The sequence below is a fragment of the Raphanus sativus genome, chromosome 4 (genome assembly GCF_000801105.2).
Source record: "Raphanus sativus cultivar WK10039 chromosome 4, ASM80110v3, whole genome shotgun sequence".
Lineage (NCBI taxonomy): Eukaryota > Viridiplantae > Streptophyta > Magnoliopsida > Brassicales > Brassicaceae > Raphanus > Raphanus sativus.
In genome coordinates, this window is record NC_079514.1 from 481,318 (window position 1) to 501,806 (window position 20,489).

The following is a 20,489-nucleotide window of genomic DNA, read 5'->3' on the forward strand; positions in this document are numbered from 1 at the left end:
AATTGCTGGAACTGAAGTGAGTATATAAGACTTGTTCTGTTTGTCACTTTTGAGCTAAAGGAATCTAAAGTTTATGATCTTTAATAACCTTTCAGGTGGCTAAAGAGAGTGCTGATGTCATTATTCTGGACGATAACTTCAGCACAATCGTCACAGTTGCTAAATGGGGACGTTCTGTTTACATTAACATTCAGAAGTTCGTTCAGTTTCAGCTGACTGTTAATGTTGTTGCTCTGATTGTTAACTTCTCTTCAGCTTGCTTAACCGGTGAGTAAAGAACATGATTATGATTTTCTGAATCTATACTTGCTAATCACCTCTTGATGACAATCTTCAGGAAGTGCTCCTTTGACTGCTGTTCAGTTGCTATGGGTGAACATGATCATGGACACACTTGGAGCTCTTGCTTTAGCTACAGAGCCACCAAACAACGAGCTGATGAAACGCTTGCCCGTTGGAAGGAGAGGAAACTTCATCACCAATGCCATGTGGAGGAACATTCTAGGACAGTCTGTGTATCAGTTCATTGTCATTTGGTTTCTCCAAGCCAAAGGGAAGTCTGTGTTTGGTCTTGATGGTCCTGACTCAACTCTCATGTTAAACACTCTTATCTTCAACTGTTTCGTCTTCTGTCAGGTAAAACAAAAAACAATCCTCTTGAGAGCTAGAAAGAAAGATACATTGTTGATTGAATGAATCTTGACATGACTTTGGTCTGAAATGTCCAGGTGTTTAATGAGATAAGCTCGCGAGAGATGGAAGAGATTGATGTTTTCAAGGGAATACTAGACAACTATGTCTTTGTGGTTGTGATCGGTGCAACAGTCTTCTTTCAGATCATAATCATTGAGTTCTTGGGAACATTTGCAAGCACCACACCACTCACAATAGTCCAATGGATCTTCAGTATCATCATAGGTTTCTTGGGTATGCCAATAGCTGCAGGACTGAAGATGATTCCTGTCTGATCCATCCATCAAATTTAGCGCAAAAACCGCTCTTTAAAGAGAGCTATTCTCATCTGTTAGAACACTGTCTTTCAAATTTTAGAATAGAAAGTCTTTTTACTAAGTTTTTGCCTTTTGCAATAACTCTTTTTTTTCATTATTAAGGACAAGCAACTGATTTATGTATTCTCTATTTTTGTAAAACACACTGTTTCTTTGAAATGACTATCTTTGTTTCTTTTTGAAATCTAATTTGAATGCAAAGAAAAGGACACTGAAGGAAAACAAAATGTTTAAAATAACTGAATTTTCAGGTACAAGATTTGTTAGCTAGCCAGACTGTAATTTGTACTAAGAAAATCTGTCTATGAAGTCATTGTGTGGCTTTTTGTGGAGCCTCGTTCTCCTGACATTATCTCATCGTTCAAAACTGATTCCCATATAGCAATTTATAAGGCTGTCAATATCAGAATTTGTAATAAATAAGAGATACTGTTCTTTTTGAAAAATTATCATTTTCATTCAATTTTATCAGTCTTTTATATAAATGAAGTAAAAATAGTAATTCTATAGTCCTTTCCCTTAAGTAGTTCTGTAGACTGTAGGTGACAAACAATGTGACATACCATACCGGTAAAACACTATACACTCAATAATTTTCAAAAAATGTTCATTAAATAAACGACTAAAATCTAGACTGGAAATCAAATTTTTACTAAACTATCAACTAGTTTGTGATCTTAAATCTTACTAGTCCTGTAGTTCATCCAACTCCAACCAACGTGAGAGTTGTAACTCAATTGTGGTATGGTACCCGTGAATCTCACACGTCCTAACAGAAAAAATGGTTAGCCCAATGATAATAAGAAGGTGAAGAAGAAATAGCAATAGGGACCTACATATATTCATTCAATGAATGAGAGGAACAAAAAAAAATCTCAGAAGCATTTACTAGTTCTTGGTGAAAAGAAGCTCTACTCTTTAAGCTTCTTGATTTCTTGTTGCACATCTCTTAGAGCATGGCCTTAAACCAAACACATATTTTCTACATACTGTCAGTACTTTCTGCTTCATAACTTTGATTTTCTTTTTATTTTATTTATTAACAAGTACTATAAATGTTTTCAATTAGTTTATAATCATGTTGGAATCAAAGCTTTAATTAGTCGAGAACCATGCTTTGGATCTCTACTTGTATGAGACGGTTGTTTCTCACTTCGACAAAGTCGTTGGATTCTTTTGTCTTTGGTCTTTTTTTTTTTCAGACTGCAATCAATCTAAGAAAATTTAACATTAATTGTTTTCTTTTTACACGATCTTATATGTACCATATATCCTTTTGACTTGCGCGTAGAGTAGAGACTATTAGAGTACAAAAACTTGAAAACATCACATGCAATTTTCAGTATAAAAGATTTTATATATTCCGTGTAAATTGATCCCAACCATTATTGATCCAAAGTGCCTCCACTACAAGTAGTTGGTCTCTTTTTTTTTTTTCCCATTGTTAATTTCATTCAAAGGAAGAATACAAAGTTTACTACATAAGCTGACAGAAAAACAAGAAATCCCCAGAAACACAAGCCTATAGAAAAGGCAACTTGAACCCACACAGGGGCAACTTTTGAGAACATCAAAGAAGTTAAACCAAAGATAAATTGAAAAACTCCACCATGATGTTAGCACACTAAACTTGCAAGCTTTTGATACCTCGAGATGCTTCTGAATGAGACTTATCGTTGTCGCCCACGGCCCACCGAACGATAACATCAACTTCTTCGAACACTGAGAGCACATCTCTCCCTCAAAGATCCAGACTTTCTAACCCGACAAGAAGGAACCACTCATAGTTCCCGTCCTCTTTTGGTTACGGCGGCGACACACTTCATGCGTCAAGCTACGCCTCGATAACAGTCCTACAACCAACACTCTAATCTCAAAAGATCTAGAGTTAACCGAAGTCAATCCCATCCAAGCCCACCGAAAACATAAAGAACCCGGCAGCAATAGACAGAACGCATTCACTATCACATCAAGAACCCGATAAATTGCAAGTATAGAGACCAAACAGCTAAAGAGAGTCATCAATTCACTCTGGACTTCAAGGATAGTAGAGCATAGCATAAAACTTCCAGACAACAATGGAAAACAGTTGTTCTAAACCACCTAAAACGAAAGTCTCCACAGATCGAAGAACAGAGAGGTCACGGAAAAACGGAATCGAGATATGATAAGGGAGGAGAACCTCTTCACCACCGGTGAAGCCTCAACCGCAACCTTGTCACGGATCCGTCAGATCTGACCCAGATCCGGTTAAAACCACACTAACCACCTCCAGTCTCGAGCCCTCTGCCTTCACGTCATGGGCAATAGTCTCGTCAGTGCTCCAGCTGTGTAGAAGAACAACCAAAACACAGATCTATTTCCCACAAGAGAAAGCTCCAGAGACACCAACAAAGAGACCATGTCACAGAGATAAAAGACAGAGAGGAGTAGCAGAGATCAAAATTACAGATAATCAAACAGAAGGGTGACCGGCGGAGGTAAGAACCACCGGCCACCGTAAACGAAGCGTCAATGGTAAAGACGAGAGCTTTTTCACTTTTCTAGTCCTTGAAAGTAGTTGGTCTCTAAAATGCTAAAAATGAGTATTTGGAAAATAGCAATAAATAGATTTAAAGAATATTGTGATAGGCTGTTTTTCATTTAATAAAAAATGGTACTGGATTTCTTTGTTTTTATTTAATTAGTAGTATTTTCATGAAAGACAAGTAAAAAATAGATTTATTAAATAAACAGATTACAGTACTTGTGTATTGTTTGTATATTCTGTGAAATAATTTATCAGATTAAATTCTTTTTTTTTACCTTAAAAAGAATTTCTTCATTTATCATTTGCTATCACATGAAAAATAAGAGGAAAAGACTGATGAAACCAAATCACAGGCACTTCAACTATTGGCCTAAAACTAGTCACCCTTTTTGTTTCTTTCATTATTTACACTCAACTCGCATATTTTCTTTATTCTCTCATATCACCCCCTAAATATTTTGATATTCACAATTTCACCCAAAAATGGAATCATCAAAGACCTTCTTCATATATAAACCTCTATATATGAGTTACTTCAAAAAAGCTGAAATAACCATTGTATTCAGACCATTTTTTTCTCTATAATCAAATGATTGAATATAAAAAAAACCGAAGCAATATGTTGCAAAAATTACCAATTCAATATAATTTATAAACCAAAAACTCCCAAGAAGAATAGAAAAACTCTCTTCAGAGCCTACGCATTCTCTTGGCAGGAGAAGAAGGTTGATCAGAATCATCAAAAGACAGACGACGTTTAGCACCACTTCCTGAACCAACCACCGGTCCAGGAACCGCTAGCGCCGGCGGCGGTGTCATATGTTTCCTCTCTTCGATCTCTAGCATTCTCTGATAACATGAATATACATTGTCCTGTAATGCCAACCAAACCAACCACATTATACCATCTTTTTAAGATCATACACTAATCCATAAGAGATAGGAAGAGAGTTTATTATGATGATACATTCTCGTTAGAAGTCCACCAAGAGACTGATCCGAACTTGTTAGACATTTCTTCTCTCGTCAATCTAATATCCGATGAAGAAGTAGAAGAAGCCAACAATGTAGTAGCAGCAGCAACAACGAACTGTCGATAATCCGTAACACTTATCTCTAACAATATCCACAAAAAAAGAAAGAAATTTAATAATGTGAATATATATCTAAAAGATAACAAAAAAAGATAATAATTTTTTTTAATTACCTTTGGTAAGAGCGAGAAGAGATTCAGAGGATCTTAACAAGACAAGCTCTTTAGAAACAGATCGGTTATGGTCTGTTGGAGAGATTTTAGCAGTAAAGTAGTTCAAGTAATGAAAAGGAGTGATCAGACACATCTTCCAATCCAATGTCGATAAGATCAGAAGCTCGGTTTTGCGAATCACATCGGGTTTGAAAACGAAGTCTTGATCTTGTGGGTACTGTGACAATCCAGGAACGATACGTTCCTCCATCTTCGCAGCGAGTGATAAAGACGCTACTGATAACAATCTAATCGCCCACGATTCGTCTTTCTGCAACTAAGAGAAAAAAACAAAGTTTTTAGCTTCTGTCGGATTAAGACATAAGGATCGAATCTAATCGGAATGAATCAAACTTACACCGATGAATCTCTTGTGAAGAAACAGATCCAAGTACGAGATTGCAATGTATGCTGTCTGATGCTGGAACCCGAATCTAGTTCTTGTCTGAATAAAAAATCAAATCAAATCGAGTGTTAGTAATTTATCGGAAACGTAGAGAAAGGTTATGTCTTTATGAGAGTGTGTGTTTGATTGTGTTACGGACAGTGAGAATCCAATCGATTGCAATCAATCTGTCTAGAGACGACGTCGTTTTCGTGGGTTTGCTGTTGTCATCGAATCGGAGATTCTCTTTGCGAACTAGCTCCGCCACGTAATCTTCATCGTCGTCACCGATCGTTGCAGAGAGAGGGAGACAGTGAGGTTTCTGCTGCTGCTCATCAGATCTCTCAATCTTGGTCTCATCGTCGTCTTGTTGTTCGTTCAGACAAGACTCGGATTCGTGGCAGAGAAGGAGATTAGAGAGAGCGAGACTGTCTCTTGGCTCACCCATTTCACGGCGGCGATTAAGACGGCGGCAGAGGAGATAGAAACTGTGTGTCCGTACGCATAAATAATAATATAATTTATATATAAAGATGGAAACTTTGAGAGATGGGTTTTGATTGACTTTGTTATCGCAGTGAATATAGCAGAGGGGGGAGAGGAAGCTAAGCTAAATCATCGTATTCGATTTCGGAAATGTTTTTAAAGAAAATTTAAGCGAGAAAAAAAAACAAGAGAGAGAAAGAGAGAGGAGAGTGGGGGAAGAGAGAGAGAGTCTCCCGCGTCTGGTGCCGCCAAAAATAAGTGGGGGAGAGAGAGGGGGCGTTATTTAGCGGTTACATTTAAAATTATTCTTTATAAATTAAGCGTATTATTTTCCTTCATTAAACGTTTTTTGAGGGAGATGAATAATCACCTTAACACATATGTTAAGGGAATGATTACTCGTTTTTTTTTTTAATTTCCAGAAGGATTACTTGTCTTTGAAGACTTTTTGATGCTATAGTCAATTATGGTTTTCTTTTTTTAATAGCATTACTTTTTTCTTATGTAATACTAGTATTGTTCTTTATTTTCTTAAATATGTGTGTTTTCCACTAATCTTTTTTAAAAAAAATATGATTCAACTAACATATGTTATCCGGATCAAATAAAATTGATTTTATTGAATTTACGGGTCTTTAAGAATATAATGTTTTTTTGTTGATTGTTTATTTAAACATTTTATTTACAGAACTCTTTAAAACTTCAGGGCTGTCCATGATGGATTAATCAAATATAATTTTTATAAAGGATAATATACAAAACAAATATAATATTAAATCATTTTGGATAAATATGCTATCCAAATGAAATAAAATTATTTTCTTGAATTTGACTTTCTTGTAGAATTGTAATTTTTGTTGATTGTTTATTTAAATATTTTATTTACGGAACACTTTAAAAAAAATAGAGCTGTCCATGATGGTTTTTCAGATAAAATAATGTTTTTACTAATAGGAATATATACTACATAATTAGAATACAAAACTATTTTTGGGATAAATATTTTTGATGGCTATACATTTCGTGACACATGGATAACAAGCGAGATTTTCTTCTACTAGTGGCCCTCTCGCGTGATGTCGTGTTATGGCGTCTCCTCGCATTCGATGGCCTAACGCCTATAGAAGAACTACTGTGGAAAACATTGGATACGAATGTCATCATTAATGGAACTTACCCGCACTTAAGGCTCTCTTATATTGAAATTATCGTTGCTTTCACTCGCCAAAAACATAGCAATACACCTCTAAACTTATGACATAAACGAAATTTCAGTCCTAATATCATGTCAAAGATTTCATATATACGTCACCTAGTTCGCTAAGCATTCGACTTCGACTTTATAAATACTCTCTCAACCTCCACTTCTGCTATGTCCTTACTTCTATAAATAACATTAGAACTATAGTTAAGTATTTATTTCGAATCAATAGTCAAATACAGAACTTAAACAATATATATATATATATATATGTATATGTAACTAAAATAAAATGTTATTTCCGTCTCTGAGATTAGTAAGATTCATTGAATTTGTTTATCAATCATTGAGTAACCAAGAACAATTATCCCATTAAATATTTTTCTTTCAGAAAGTTACATCCCATTCAAACTAAAACATTCTAGTTAACATTTCTCATTAGTGTGTTCCACGTACTCCTCTTGTTGCTTTTTTTGGTAACTCTTCTAGTATAAAGTGGAAATTTGATTTAAAGGTTCAAATGAATTTAATGTTCTTGGAGTTTTAACAACTAATACGTACTTTGTTATTATATAATAGTGAGGAGAGAACAGAGGAACAGTTTTTGTTTTGTTTTGTTTTATAAAGCAAACTGAGGAATATTTAGTTTTCCTTTTCAAAAAAAAAAATTAGTTTTAGAATTTTCCATTTATTTGTTTGAATTGAATTAACCGAAAGTGATTAACAATAATGTTTTCTAGGATTGGTGGGGGAAACACCTTACCATGTCCACTCAACAATTCAAATTTGAAATTCAAATTAGCTCCACGTTATTATTATTCCGTTATGTCATTTCATTATTCTATATGTTATGTCATTTTCTTTTATCCCTATTGTAAAACTTTTTGTTTTCCATATTTTATTCATGGTAAGGAGTAATGACTTCCGTCATTTTTGGCGAGCAGCTAGCGAGCTAGGATGACTCTTGTAGATGTGGCGGTGCACGAACTATGTTTATGAAAATTTATAGGTAGATAAGATCAGTAGATGTACGTACTTTAGATACATAGAACGTAGGTAGAGACAAACATATACCGTATGAGAGAGTATATTTATTGGAAAAGGCAGATCCCCACTAGCAGAGAGAAGAAAACTTACCATTTTGATATCTTGCTACCCTTTTGAGTTTTGATGAATACAAGAAATTGGACGCAGGATCATTGAAACCAACAGTTCTGATATAACATTAAAACATTATTTCATGACATCTAAATGAACCATTCTCATTATTCCATGGAATTCCCGAATCTGGTATACTATACTACAGATTTACGCTGTAGATAGAATAAAAAACTGGTTATTCAATTGAATCAAGTTAAAATATACTCCCTCTGTTTTTTTATATAGGTAGTTTTAGCCAAAAAAATCTTATATAATAAAGTTGCTTTTTTTTCTCCTTGGAGGTTTTAATGCCATGTGGCACACTCTTTTTAATAATTTTTTTTCTTAATTTATATTAAATAGGTTTTAATGTTAGTTATGAAAGACATTGGTTTTTTTAAAAAATTTCCTCAAAAAAACCCAAGCATTTATAACAATGTTTTGAACCCGAACCAGAGTCACTCTTGAATTGGTAAACTCTCCGGCCTAATATGAATCGGATTTGAGTTTTGTGAAAAAGCCAAAATTTAAAACCCTAATTAAAACCTCCAAAAACTCACTGAAACCCAAAACCCGATACCGGTTACACCACTGGTTGAACCAATAGATAATTTTTATTTTTTTAGTTTTAGTTATATTTTAAATTCTGTTTTATATTCTAAATTTCTAATTATCTAATATAATAAAGTTGGCTTTTTTCTCCCTAGGAGGAAACCAATGTCATTTAGAACACTTTTTTAATAATTATATTTAATAGGTTTTAATGTTAATTATGAAAGACATTGGAATTTTAAACTTTTCCTCATAAAAGCTCAAGTGTTTATAACAGTGTTTTGAACCCGAACGGAACCACTGTTGAACCGGTAAACTTCGCGACCCAATATAAATCTTGTTTGAGCTTTGTGAAAAAAAAACCCCAAATTTAAAACCCCAATTTAAAACCTCAAAAAACTCACTAAAACCGGAAATCCAATACCGATTACACCACTGGTTGAATCAATAGATAATTTTTATTTTTTTTAGTTTTTAGTTATGTTTTAAATTATGTTTTATATTATAAATTTCCAATTATAAAGTTAGATTTTTTTTTCATTTTTATTACCGTCTTCCTATTCTTCTACACTACAATTTACGTTTACAAGGAAGGTGAGTAAGCGTGATCGTGCTCGACCCGCACATCCGTAAAACAAACTCAAGGACGATCAAGCTTATTATTCCTCTACATTACAATTTACGTTTTCAAGAAAAGTGAGTAAGTTATTTTTTATTTAACTTAGTTTATAACAAGTCATTACATTTTTAATTTACATATCAAAAAGAATAAGATCATATGATCATGTGGATTACAAAACATGTTTTGAATTGTTGAAGAACAAGAACATGGCGAGCTGTTGGTAAGTATTAAAATTTAGAGAAAATCAAAATTAGTTGATGTGATTTGGTGTTAATTTATTTTTGTTATTGACAATTTACTGATATGATGTTTTAATTTTGGTTTATTTTTCATTGGAAGTTTAATTTATTATTCACATTCGACATAAATATTTGTGAATTGTATGTCTTAATTTTTTAGATGTCATAACTCTTATGTTACAAATTTTTTAAATAGTCTAAACTATTTCTTAATATTTTGTATGTCAAATGAAGATAAAAATATAGAAACCAAGGTTAAGTATTTTCTAAATGTTTTAAGCATAAAATAGATAAATATCCAAACTATTATTTTATGTTTAGAAAACATTTCAAAATATTAACTATTATATAAAAATTTCATAGCTAATATATTATTATATAATAAAATTAATTCATTTATTAAGATGCGATTCATCAACGGTTGGTCCAATAACTCATTGATCCGGTCAATTCAGTGACCCGGTCAATCGTCAGATTCAGTGTCTAGGTTGGGTTTCAAAATCACGGTTTATAGGTTTTCTTTATATTTGATGTTGACTATGAAGAATAGAGCCTCTATGATTCTCCATAGTCAACAATCTGTATCATTTTCATAAATTCGACCCACATGATCCGTATGACCAAAAATCTTAAACCCGCATCCACCCCGCCAAAACCCGTGGATAAACCGTCTTACCCGCGGGTAATAATAAATATATTAAAAACTAATTATTTTAATTATATATTAATTATTTTCATTATATATTAATTATTAAAAATAATATTAAAATAATACATTTTAATTAAAATTATAAAAATATTTTATATGTTTATATATTTTTACGAAAAATAAAAAAAAAAAATTTTTAATTTGCGGGTCGGCGGGTACCCATGACTCATATTTGGCGACCCGCACCCACCCCGTTTAAACTAATCTTAACCCACACCCGCACTCGCAGTTCAAAAATTTTAAACCGATCGACCCGTACCTGCTCCGCGGCGGATAAAACAGGGCGGAGCCCCTGGGATTTGAATTAAATTCCCAGTTCCACTAAGCACTATCAAAAAGATCAGAAAATATCATTTTTATACATATTTTCATTTCATATTTTTAGAGTATTTTATTTACTAAGATCATATAATAAATTATAAATTCATGTAAGAATATAATATATGAACCCGGCGCGTAGCGCCGGAATACCACTAGTTGTTTCATAATTTAAGGTGTTTACATAATTCAAAACAACTTTTGCATTAATTAGATATTGTGTGACCAATACAATAATACTTATATTTTTATTATTGGTTGAGATTGTATACTAAATGCTACTTTTTCAAAAATAATAACTATACTACATACTTGATTTAAGAAAATAAAACATTTTAATAACTTGCGATGTGATGTAGGGCATGACTGGTTTCCCGCTACCATCCGCAAACGCAGCTTTTGCGGTTCGCAGCGGTTGTTGGCGTTTCGAAACAATCATAGAAAACGCTATAAATCGTTTCAGATCGCTCAGAACCTCTTAAAATCAAAAGCTGGTTCCAGCTAGACGTTGCGGTTGCGGGAGGATAATTTTTTTTTCTTTAAAAATAAAATAAATAAAAATAATACTAAAAATATCCAATAAAATTTTTAAATTGAAATAATAGATATTGTAAAATGTATACATATTATATTTTAATTTATATTATAGAATTTTCAAACCAAAATATTTTCTATAAATTTTTAAAATTTAATAATATGATTTTATAAATATAAATTTTATCTTTATTATATTTTTATAATTTTTATATTTTTTATAATTATATAAAATGTAAACATTATTAATTTATTATTTAACAGATGTTGCGTTTGGTAGTTTACCAGTCATAAGAATCCCGCAAACGCAACAATTACTAACCGCTGTACCAGTCGTACAAATCTTTAAAAAACGCTTGAAACCGCAACCATCCGCACCCGTAAACTCCCGCAACCGCAAACGCAACCGCTGCGGTTAAACCAGTCAGACCCGTAGTCGTGAGTAAACTCTAATAGAGCATTTTAACTTGATCCGCAAATGAGGCTCCCATATTAGATTTTGAGCAAGGCTTTGGAGCCGCGTCTTCAATATATAATAAACATTGCTCTTAATATATGAATATCTTACTATGTATATTAATATTCGCAATATGAGTTATAAGAAAGGATAAATATATTAAACCAAGAAGACGCAAGATCCAAAATCTGCAACTTTGATGTGTATGTTAGGGAAGTATCAGCATTTGTTCGATCTCCCCCTAGATACAAGTAATATTCTCACATTACGTATTTTGTAATTATTTTGTATTTTTTTTTCTAGTTCTGACTTGTATCATTGTGCATTTCTATGTGTATATATATATATTAGTACTGAGTTGTGCATTTCTGAGTTATAATTAATACTACACACTATTCAACTATTACATAATGTTTAAGAAAATAACACTTTGAGACATTAGAATGTCAAGAAGGACCGATTCAAAACAGACAAAACAAATACAAAACTGGTTTATTTATTTTAAAATTTGTATAGTATATACAAACCTAATCTTAGACTTTTAAATTTTAAGACTTTATACTATGTGATCTGCGGTTTCCAAGACTCTCCAGAATTACTAACAATGGTGATGAATTAAGTATGCAATATGAGGTCGTTATGCCAAATATCTTTTGTCACATTAGATACCAAATGCGAGAAAGAAATGGTTCTAATCAAGCATAGCGACTTCTTATTACTTGCAAAGAAAAATCAAAGTTTGTAACCAAATGTAATCTGGTCACATTATTAATGAACTAACGGATCTAGGATACCTAACACGTTACACACATTATTTTCTTAATAATACTAGTTTTTATCCCATTCGAGGTAGGATAATCTTTTTATATTCTTGCAAAAACAAAGGAACTCGGTCCATCAAACACTCTATGGACTTAATAGACACACACTATCAAAATATCAATCGTATGATCATGGTATATACAGATATGATACAAAATTGATGGTGGAATGATGGCGCACGTGACAATAACTACAGTGGAGGAGCGTCGGTCACGTGAGAATGGCTGGATTGCCTCAGAAACGAAGAAAAAGACGCTCCACCTCTGCCTAACTAGTAACAATCCAAAATCATATAAATAAACCATATGATATGTAACACTTTTCCTTACAAAATAAATATGTCTACGATGATATCATAATGTAGATAAGTTTCCGTAAAGAGTAAAAAATAAATAATTACAGTGCCCATGTAGTCTGTGCCATCTGTTGAATTCCTTTGGGGCTTAGTGCCCATCTAAGTGGAACCTTTGACTGTCAAATTTTTTACGATTCCAAGATGGTCAAACTTTGACCAAATACTTCTATTTACGTGTGTCTGATTTATAACTTGGGTACAGCTTGGATAAGTAACAATTTTCATTTTGAGATTTATGTTTGTGGAGTGTAGCAGCTAGCAACTAAGAGCATCATTATCCCAAAGCTCTTATTAGAGTGGCTTAGCTATTTTTTTAATAGTTTTTAAGTAGTAAAGTGAGTTAAGAGACATAGCTAAGAGATTTTAAAATTTACCACCTCCAATGCAAGTCGCTTAGTTTAGAGTTCTTAAAAAAGAATTAAACATTTTATGAAAAACATGTTTAAACAAGATGATCTCAGTTGGTTGAGAATGAGAGAATATGTGTGTGATCAAACGTGACTGGAAACTACAAAACTTCCTCCACGACAGAAAACTATTAGTTTACTCCCAATGCTACAAGACAACAAGACAGAAAACTACAAGACTTCCTCCACTCCGTGACACAAGAAAACTCCCAATGCTCCATTCTTTAATTCTGTCTTGCCCTGAAACACGAAGATGAATCAGTTTTGAAAAAACTTGAGACGAAGAAAACGAGAACAGTCACATGTTATTACATATTTTAATTATCATGTTTACAATAAGCTGATTATTTTGATTTCAACAAGGGCATTATACTAGAGACTACGGTCGGATTAAGCTTACCATGAGTAAAACTTGTTAAAATTCAACAAATCGTGTTTTTCTAATACTGATATGATAAGAGAGACAATTCATTGCAAAGCATTATTGAACAGACCGTGTTCGCTTAAACCTCGTTGATTCTCTCTTACAAGCGTAAAAAGAATAATTTAGTGTTGTTTACCTCTCAACTCTTTAAGTAGACGAAAAGAGAAGCCCTTTCAATCAACAGTCACAACAACGTGTGGCTTAAACATAGCTGCAGCATCAATAGTCTCCTTCAACTTCACCTGCAATCTCAAAACCAGAGAAGTAAATAAAAGAATCAAAAGATGCGGCAAAAGCTCCCACAAACCCATTACAGCAAAATCCATTACAGACAAATCCTCCATGGAACTTATAGTTTAGTTTAACATCTCACACGGAACTTATAAAGATGCGGCAAAAGCTCCCACAAACCCATTACAGCCAAATCCTCCATGGGAAACAAAAAAAAAACAAATTTTCACATCACTAATCTTACAGTATAAAAAAACAATTTTGTTAGAAGTAAATATACGAGATTTCAGTTTCCTTCAATCCCAGATGCTTACCCTCCAACTATGGAAACAGAGGAGTAAAGGAGAGAGCTTTTTGAGGGAGAACATAAGACGAGAGCCGATGTTATCGCCAGAGACGATGAATACTCTTAGCTCCCCATCGGCTGCCGCCTTATCGATCCCCCTCTCTGTCCTCTCACACACCTACCCCCTTCGAAATCGATCTCCTTCGTCTTCTTCCTTTGGTGAGAGCGATAGAGATGAGAGAAAGAATACGAAAGAGAGAAAGAGATGAGAGAGAGAGAGACATCGTCGTTATGACGCGTGTCCCTAAGCGTCGTTGTTTCTGTGGCTTAATTAAGCGTCGACTTTTCTCTTTAAACTTCATTTTCTTATTTTTTTAATCAAAATTAATCTAAGCACTTTGGTTAAGCGCCCCGGTTAATGATGCTCTAACAAGTGTTAGGTGGGAAGCATCATGGTTTTAGCGAGAGAAAACAAGTAAATGAATACGTTTGTTCTTATAAATAATATGATTCTAAATAATTATCATTTTATATAATCTGTTTTTTTTAGATGGCAAAAAAAAAAAATCTGTTTTATATCTTTTGGAAAACATGATAGTGATACTCTGCCGTGCACATCTGCATATGAGTAAAACAAAGTATCAGCCAGCTGCCGGGGAAAAAGAACAGGCAGCTAAGTGTCAATATTCATATCCGTTGTGTAAGGTTTGCAATTACAAAAAAAAAAGGTTTGCAATTACATTAACCATTAATGTTATCGGTAAAAAATGCCATGTATTATCCACTATACATAATATATATCAATATTAAAAATAAGGGACCCTAAAAATAAAATTGAATAATTACATCACAGCTTGTCCAAACTAAATAAATGAAATCTTGAAACTCGTGTGAACTCTAGTTCACGCTTACCAGCCTATCTCAAATTTTATAATGTTATCTCATTTATCTGTTACAGTTCTTCTAACTTATTCATATGAATCAATATATATATATTAAAAGTATGATCGCTAAAATGTAAATACTAAGAACTTTATAACTTACACATCTACTGGCCCTTCTTGATAAGTAAATATCGAATATTTGTTTGTAGCCTGGTTTATGAATGAATAAACACACAAATCAATATGAATATTTTGAAGTAGTTATTTTCTTTTTGACAAAGAAGGAAACTCATTCATAAATTTCTGTAATTAATTTCAATCTTCATTTTACGCTCATTAAAAAAAATTAACTAACAGAGAAAATAAAAAAATTAATGATCATAAAGTAAGTACCGATAAATTAATTAAAGTTCGGTAAGGTCTCTGCAATCATTTTTGCCCGAAAGAGGTTAGTGTTATTTTCTCAGGTCTTAGATTCTAGTGTTAGAATTTGGATTATAACTAATAATGGGCTTACGATGAATCGGTTAGACCCACCTTTATGGAAGTTCCTCTATAAATTTAGGCCCATAAAATGAGAATGACAACAACGAGAAAATGTATATCCTGGGCCGTCCAATTGATTTTGTCCCATCATTCCCTGTGAAAACGATAGCTGGCTAATATAATCCAAGTATACAAATTTGTGTATTGTTTAAGATTATTGGGCTTTTTATTATTTGATCAGTTAACACTCAACATATAGTGAGTCTATATTTGCTTCGTTGAGGTATGTTATGTGTTACTGTTTACAATAAATTTTAGTAGGTTTCTAGATTACAGTTTTATAGATTGAGGTCCTTTATAATAGTCTTGCCTGATTTGTCATATTAGTAGCACTATAAAGGAGAAAATGCCCCATGGAATACACTAAGAGGTCACCGTGCCAGCAACTTACACACTCGTGAATAAATTTTCCATTGCTATGTTATTTTTATTTTTATTACTCACGTCTTTTGAATAATATATGTTAAATTGTTAAGAAGTAACAAAAGGCGATGTCACGTAAATTGCACAACATAATCCAACAAATGAGTTCAAAAGAAATTACACATAACCTATTCTCGATCATAATAATACTACGCAAAATACTAAGTAATGAACTTTAGTCTTTGAGAGGGCTGATCATGATAAGTAAGCTAACGAGTAATACAACTGGAGTTATCCTCTCCAAATTTTCACGTTTTCAGGTTTTCTTTTAATTAAACTTATCTTTCTTTGAGGCATTTTCTGAATATTAACGGGCCATTGTTTATCTATTCAAAAGCAAAATGTAGACCATCTATTACGAGAACATAAGTTTTTTTTTTGCCGGACTCAACCAGACCGTGTAAATCAAACTGGTAACTCTACATCTATATGCACAATAAAATATGTCTGTTTCCAAATATGCATTAATGATTTCTAAGCTGTGAAAAGATTCTTTCGAGGTCTTATATCTTCCAAATAAGTAGCAAATACAAATCATTTTTTTTTTTTTTTTTTGTCATCGCAAATACAAATCATTCATCTGGTTCATATACCATTTTTACCAATTGCAAATAATCTATTGTAAACGTGATTCGAAACTGACGCAAATTCTGCATACATTCCATCGTCTAAAGTAAAGCTTTTATCTCAGAGTGAAGAGAAAAGAGAAGCTCTTACATTCGTAGCACTCATTAACCCCATAAAACCTTTAAAGGTACTATATCATCTCTGCCTTGAGAAAACTTGCTTGTTGTGGGTTTGTTGTCGGTATTTATACTACTTGTGCCTCAGTTCATAACCTAGATTTTGTTTCCGCAAGTTGGTCAATATATTATGAGAGCGACTGGAATACATTTTTTGTAATAAAGTCTATAAGAATACTTTTTCATTTTAAAAAAAATATTCACCAGTTATAATGAAAAAGTGAAAAGTATAATTCCATTTTATTCTGTAATATTTCATATTATTCAACAAAAAATTAAGATTTATTAAAAATATATTTCAAATCAAAAACATTTTGAAATAAATAGAATGACATACCATTTCTTATATTTCTTTTATTCGTCATCAATTACATCATATGATGATATTTTTTCAAAACACCAATTAATTGCCAAAACTATATGGCCAATAAAGTTATGTCCAAAAACTATTATTCTCGGTCAAAAGAGTTTTTTAATGAATGTTAAATTTGTTTAACCCATTTTTTTTTACAAAAATGCTTCTAGTATCTAAATGTATTTTATAGAAAAATAAAAAACTCTTAATAATGCTATCTAGAAGCAAACATCGTACCATCGCTTCCTGATATTCTTTACCTCCAAGCTCCGAGACTTTGGAGATTCCGTTTTGAACTCCCTTGTCAATATAGCGACACAAATTGTCCACTATTTGAAGTTTTTCTCCATGCCTCTTACCATGGAGATTTACGTTATGTGTGAGAGAAGTAGAAGATGTTTTAATTCTTTTTTTTTCCTCAAAATTTAACTATTTTATCTGGTTATAAATTTTCTTTGATATTTTAGGCATAATTTATTTTTTCATGTTAGAATTATAGATTGTATACTATAAAATGTTGTTATTTATATGCATATATCTATGAAAACTGAAAAATTATAGGTAAAATATTGAGTGTTTATAATTGTTTTGAGCAAAGTTTGAAGGGACTTAATATCCATATTTAAATTTTGAAAGGGCCGATAGTCAGTTAATTTGTAAATAAGGAGTATTATTTTATCATCCCATTATTGAAATTAATAATAATAAAATAAATTCTACAGTTTTGTAAGCCGGCTTTAACAAGGGTATTGACATTGGCACAAGTTAAAATTACCGAGGGTGCTACAAAATCCATGTCCACCATTAAACTTTTGTGCGCAGTTAGTATTACAACAAGTTTCGGGACAGCTTCTACTACATATACCAGCTCCACCATTGCAAATCTTGGGTGGAGTCGGAGTCGGTGTCGGTGTCGGACCTGCACATTGATAGTAGCATAGGCACAGAGGCATCACAAGAGAGTGGTCACAGTTGCTTTCACTTGATGGCCCGTGTTTGGCCTTGCATCTCTGGTCACAGTTTTCACAAGTGCCTAGTCCATCGGTACAGGTGTTTGCTCTGGTCTGATTCACAACTGTAACATTATTGTACACATCATTAAATTTAACATTAAATAAATTTGAAAAATGTGGTCACAGAATTAGATTTAGAACATCATTAAATTTAACATTAAATAAATTTGAAAAATGTGCACAGAATTAGATTTAGAACATTTGTAACTGAACTTGAAATGCATCAAATAAATAACTACTGAGAGATATAACAATGCCTGATGCAAACATGATAAGTAAGCTAACGAGTAATACAACTGGAGTTTTCCTCTTCATCTTTTCACGTATTCTGGTTTTCTTTTGAACTTGTCTTAATTTCCTTGAGGTATTTTCTGAATATTATCAGGTACATTTCTTATCTATTTAAAAGCAAGATGCAGACTCCAACTTAAGGAGTATAACTTTTTCAAGTAAGAACATTAGTTTTCTTTCCATATAATTAAGTTTATTATGAGGATCTTTTTGGTCAATACATTATGTTGATTTTTTGTTCAAACACACCCATTTATTGCCAAAACTATATCGCCAATAAAGTAACTTCTGTAAAACTATTATTCTCGGTCAAGCACTTTCTTAGAAAAAAGAAAAACGCACTTTCTTAGAAAAAAGAAAAACTATTATTATTGGTCAAAGGAAATTTTATGTATGTGTGAGAAAACTAGAAGATGTTTTAAGTATTTATAAAATTCTTGTGCATATCCAATAGTTTTCATTTTGAAAGAAAACATAAAAAAGTAAGAAAATTTTTTCTCCAATAATGCATTACTTTGAGGGGAAAATAAGTTTGCGATAGTTTTATTGTTAAATTCTTTTATTTATAATTCAATTCTTATATTTTTTACTTTTTTGTTTTATATCTAAAAAGGTTCAATATTTATGTTTTATATGTTAGGGAAATTACTAATACTTTAGTAATATAATTATAAGTTTATGCAGATCGTTATTCCTCTCTCTCTTTTTAACTAAATTTATGTATATAATAAAGATTTAGTTCAAATTAAATTCTATTTAGGTAAAATTTGTATGTTTTATTTTGGAATTAATAATACATAATAATAATAATTATAATATATTTGAAATATTCTTTTTGAAGAAAAAATGAAAGAAATCATTAGTTTAAAATACACAATTTATTTAAAGTTTACTTTATTTTAAAATAAAAAATGTTATATACCATTGAAAATGCCTTTGGAAATTTTTTGAAAATAAATAATACATATGACAAAAAAAAGCGATATTTAAATATAATAAATAAACTTGTTTTAACATACATAGAACTTCGTAGAAGTTCATTCTAATGTTATTTCCCTTTACAAAGTTGGTAATCGAAGACTTATAAAACCTGCAACGTTATTTTTTTTTTTTTGAAAGATAAATCTGAAATAATTATTATTGGCATAATGGTATTCCGTGGTAAATCATTATTTAAAAGAAAAATAATTAAGTGAGACAGTTAGATTATACTCTCTCCGTTTCAGATTAAGTATCGTTCTATGAAAAATTTTTCGTTTCAAATAAGTGTCGTTTTAGAATTTCAATGCAAAAATTTAATTAATAAGATTCTCCAGTTTATTTTTTTATTAGTTGAAATGTGATTAGGTATATAGGTAATTGTGTTTTTATCTTGGAAATATATAAATTACATGTTTATTAATATGTCTGGATAAGTCTAGAACGACAAATAAAATGAAATGGAGGGAGTAATCAGTTTATTGCATAACGCTCATCTAATTACAAGACTAATCAATCGCTCTATATCGCATTGCCGTCAATAATAACACATTTTTTATATATTTTATATATCTATACACTTTTATCTATGGTTATTCTTGGGTTTACCTCCTAGGGTGAACCTATAGATTAACCAACAATAAGATTTAGTTATTTCAAATTTGACATCTTTTAAAAAAAGGAACAAAATATTGCTGAATTATATTATGTTTTAAAAATAAAAATAAATTAAAAATAAATAAAATAATACTAAATGGAAAAAAATAAGTATTTTTTTTTCAAAAAAAATTAACCACAAAAAAACACTAATCTCTAAATGTTAAACCCTAAATCTTTAGTAAACCTTTGGATAATTATAAAACTTTGATTTAAAAAAACTATTTATAACACAATCAACAAGAAACTATACCCTAAATCCTAATCTTAAACCCTAAACTCTTGGGTAAACCCTAAACCCTTGGGTAAATCTGAAATTCTTGGATAAATCTTAAAATTTAAGATTTATCCAAAAGTCTAAGATTTAATGTTTGCTGGGAGCGTTAAAAAATATTTTTTGAAAATATTTTTTTAAATTAAAAAGTTTTGTTTTTGTGATTAGTATAATTTTTATTTAATTTTTATTTTGGAAGTGTAATATAATTCGATAATCTTTTATTTCTTTTTTTGAAAGATACTGAATCTTAAATGACACAATCCTATTAGTTGGTGAATCTAGAGGTTCACCCTAGGGGGTGAACCCAAGAATAAGTCTTTATATATTCTATTTAAACACTGTATTTGTTAAGCTAGTTGTTCGAACGT

The 20,489-nt window shown here is 31.7% G+C and overlaps 3 protein-coding genes and 1 long non-coding RNA gene across 5 annotated transcripts; 1 reads left to right on the forward strand and 3 right to left on the reverse strand.

Annotated features, from left to right (window-relative positions):
* Position 1: 1 nt before the first annotated feature.
* LOC130511952 (calcium-transporting ATPase 2, plasma membrane-type-like) lies at positions 2-1,194 on the forward strand (the record flags this gene model as incomplete). The annotated part of the gene is made up of 4 exons (XM_057009903.1): positions 2-16; positions 96-267; positions 338-636; positions 729-1,194. Coding segments are annotated over 4 exons (726 nt in total), but the record flags the coding sequence as incomplete, so codon positions are not given.
* A 2,887-nt stretch (positions 1,195-4,081) lies between these two features.
* Positions 4,082-5,920, reverse strand: LOC130510406 (cyclin-D5-1-like). Of its 2 annotated transcripts, none has more exons than XM_057006690.1 (5): positions 5,332-5,920; positions 5,145-5,231; positions 4,748-5,057; positions 4,508-4,656; positions 4,082-4,413 (listed from the first exon to the last, which is right to left on the reverse strand). In XM_057006690.1, the coding sequence occupies exons 1-5, from the start codon at positions 5,617-5,619 to the stop codon at positions 4,231-4,233; spliced, it is 1,017 nt and encodes a 338-aa protein (XP_056862670.1). In that variant the 5' UTR covers positions 5,620-5,920; the 3' UTR covers positions 4,082-4,230. The 2 variants fall into 2 exon arrangements, with proteins under 2 accessions (XP_056862670.1, XP_056862669.1); XM_057006689.1 differs by having other exon boundaries at positions 4,748-5,063; positions 5,332-5,919.
* A 7,098-nt stretch (positions 5,921-13,018) lies between these two features.
* On the reverse strand, positions 13,019-14,265 carry LOC108860113 (uncharacterized). The gene is made up of 4 exons (XR_001950590.2): positions 13,983-14,265; positions 13,811-13,864; positions 13,574-13,679; positions 13,019-13,253 (listed from the first exon to the last, which is right to left on the reverse strand). It is a non-coding gene; the product is annotated as an uncharacterized LOC108860113 (long non-coding RNA).
* A 3,377-nt stretch (positions 14,266-17,642) lies between these two features.
* Positions 17,643-18,233, reverse strand: LOC108853367 (defensin-like protein 182). Its single transcript, XM_018626784.1, has 2 exons — positions 18,176-18,233; positions 17,643-17,980 (listed from the first exon to the last, which is right to left on the reverse strand). The coding sequence occupies exons 1-2, from the start codon at positions 18,231-18,233 to the stop codon at positions 17,643-17,645; spliced, it is 396 nt and encodes a 131-aa protein (XP_018482286.1).
* Positions 18,234-20,489: the final 2,256 nt, after the last annotated feature.

What these genes read in the sequence shown, in the direction of transcription:
- LOC130510406 (XM_057006689.1), bottom strand. Translation starts at nt 5,619, where the DNA reads ATGGGTGAGCCAAGAGACAGTCTCGCTCTCTCTAATCTCCTTCTCTGC. An exon ending in CAATCGATTGGATTCTCACT is followed by an intron (nt 5,232 to 5,331) that starts GTCCGTAACACA and finishes TTTTTTATTCAG; the next exon opens with ACAAGAACTAGATTCGGGTT. An exon ending in GGTGGACTTCTAACGAGAAT is followed by an intron (nt 4,414 to 4,507) that starts GTATCATCATAA and finishes TTGGCATTACAG; the next exon opens with GACAATGTATATTCATGTTA.
- LOC108853367 (XM_018626784.1), bottom strand. Translation starts at nt 18,233, where the DNA reads ATGAAGAGGAAAACTCCAGTTGTATTACTCGTTAGCTTACTTATCATG. An exon ending in ACTTATCATGTTTGCATCAG is followed by an intron (nt 17,981 to 18,175) that starts GCATTGTTATAT and finishes ATAATGTTACAG; the next exon opens with TTGTGAATCAGACCAGAGCA.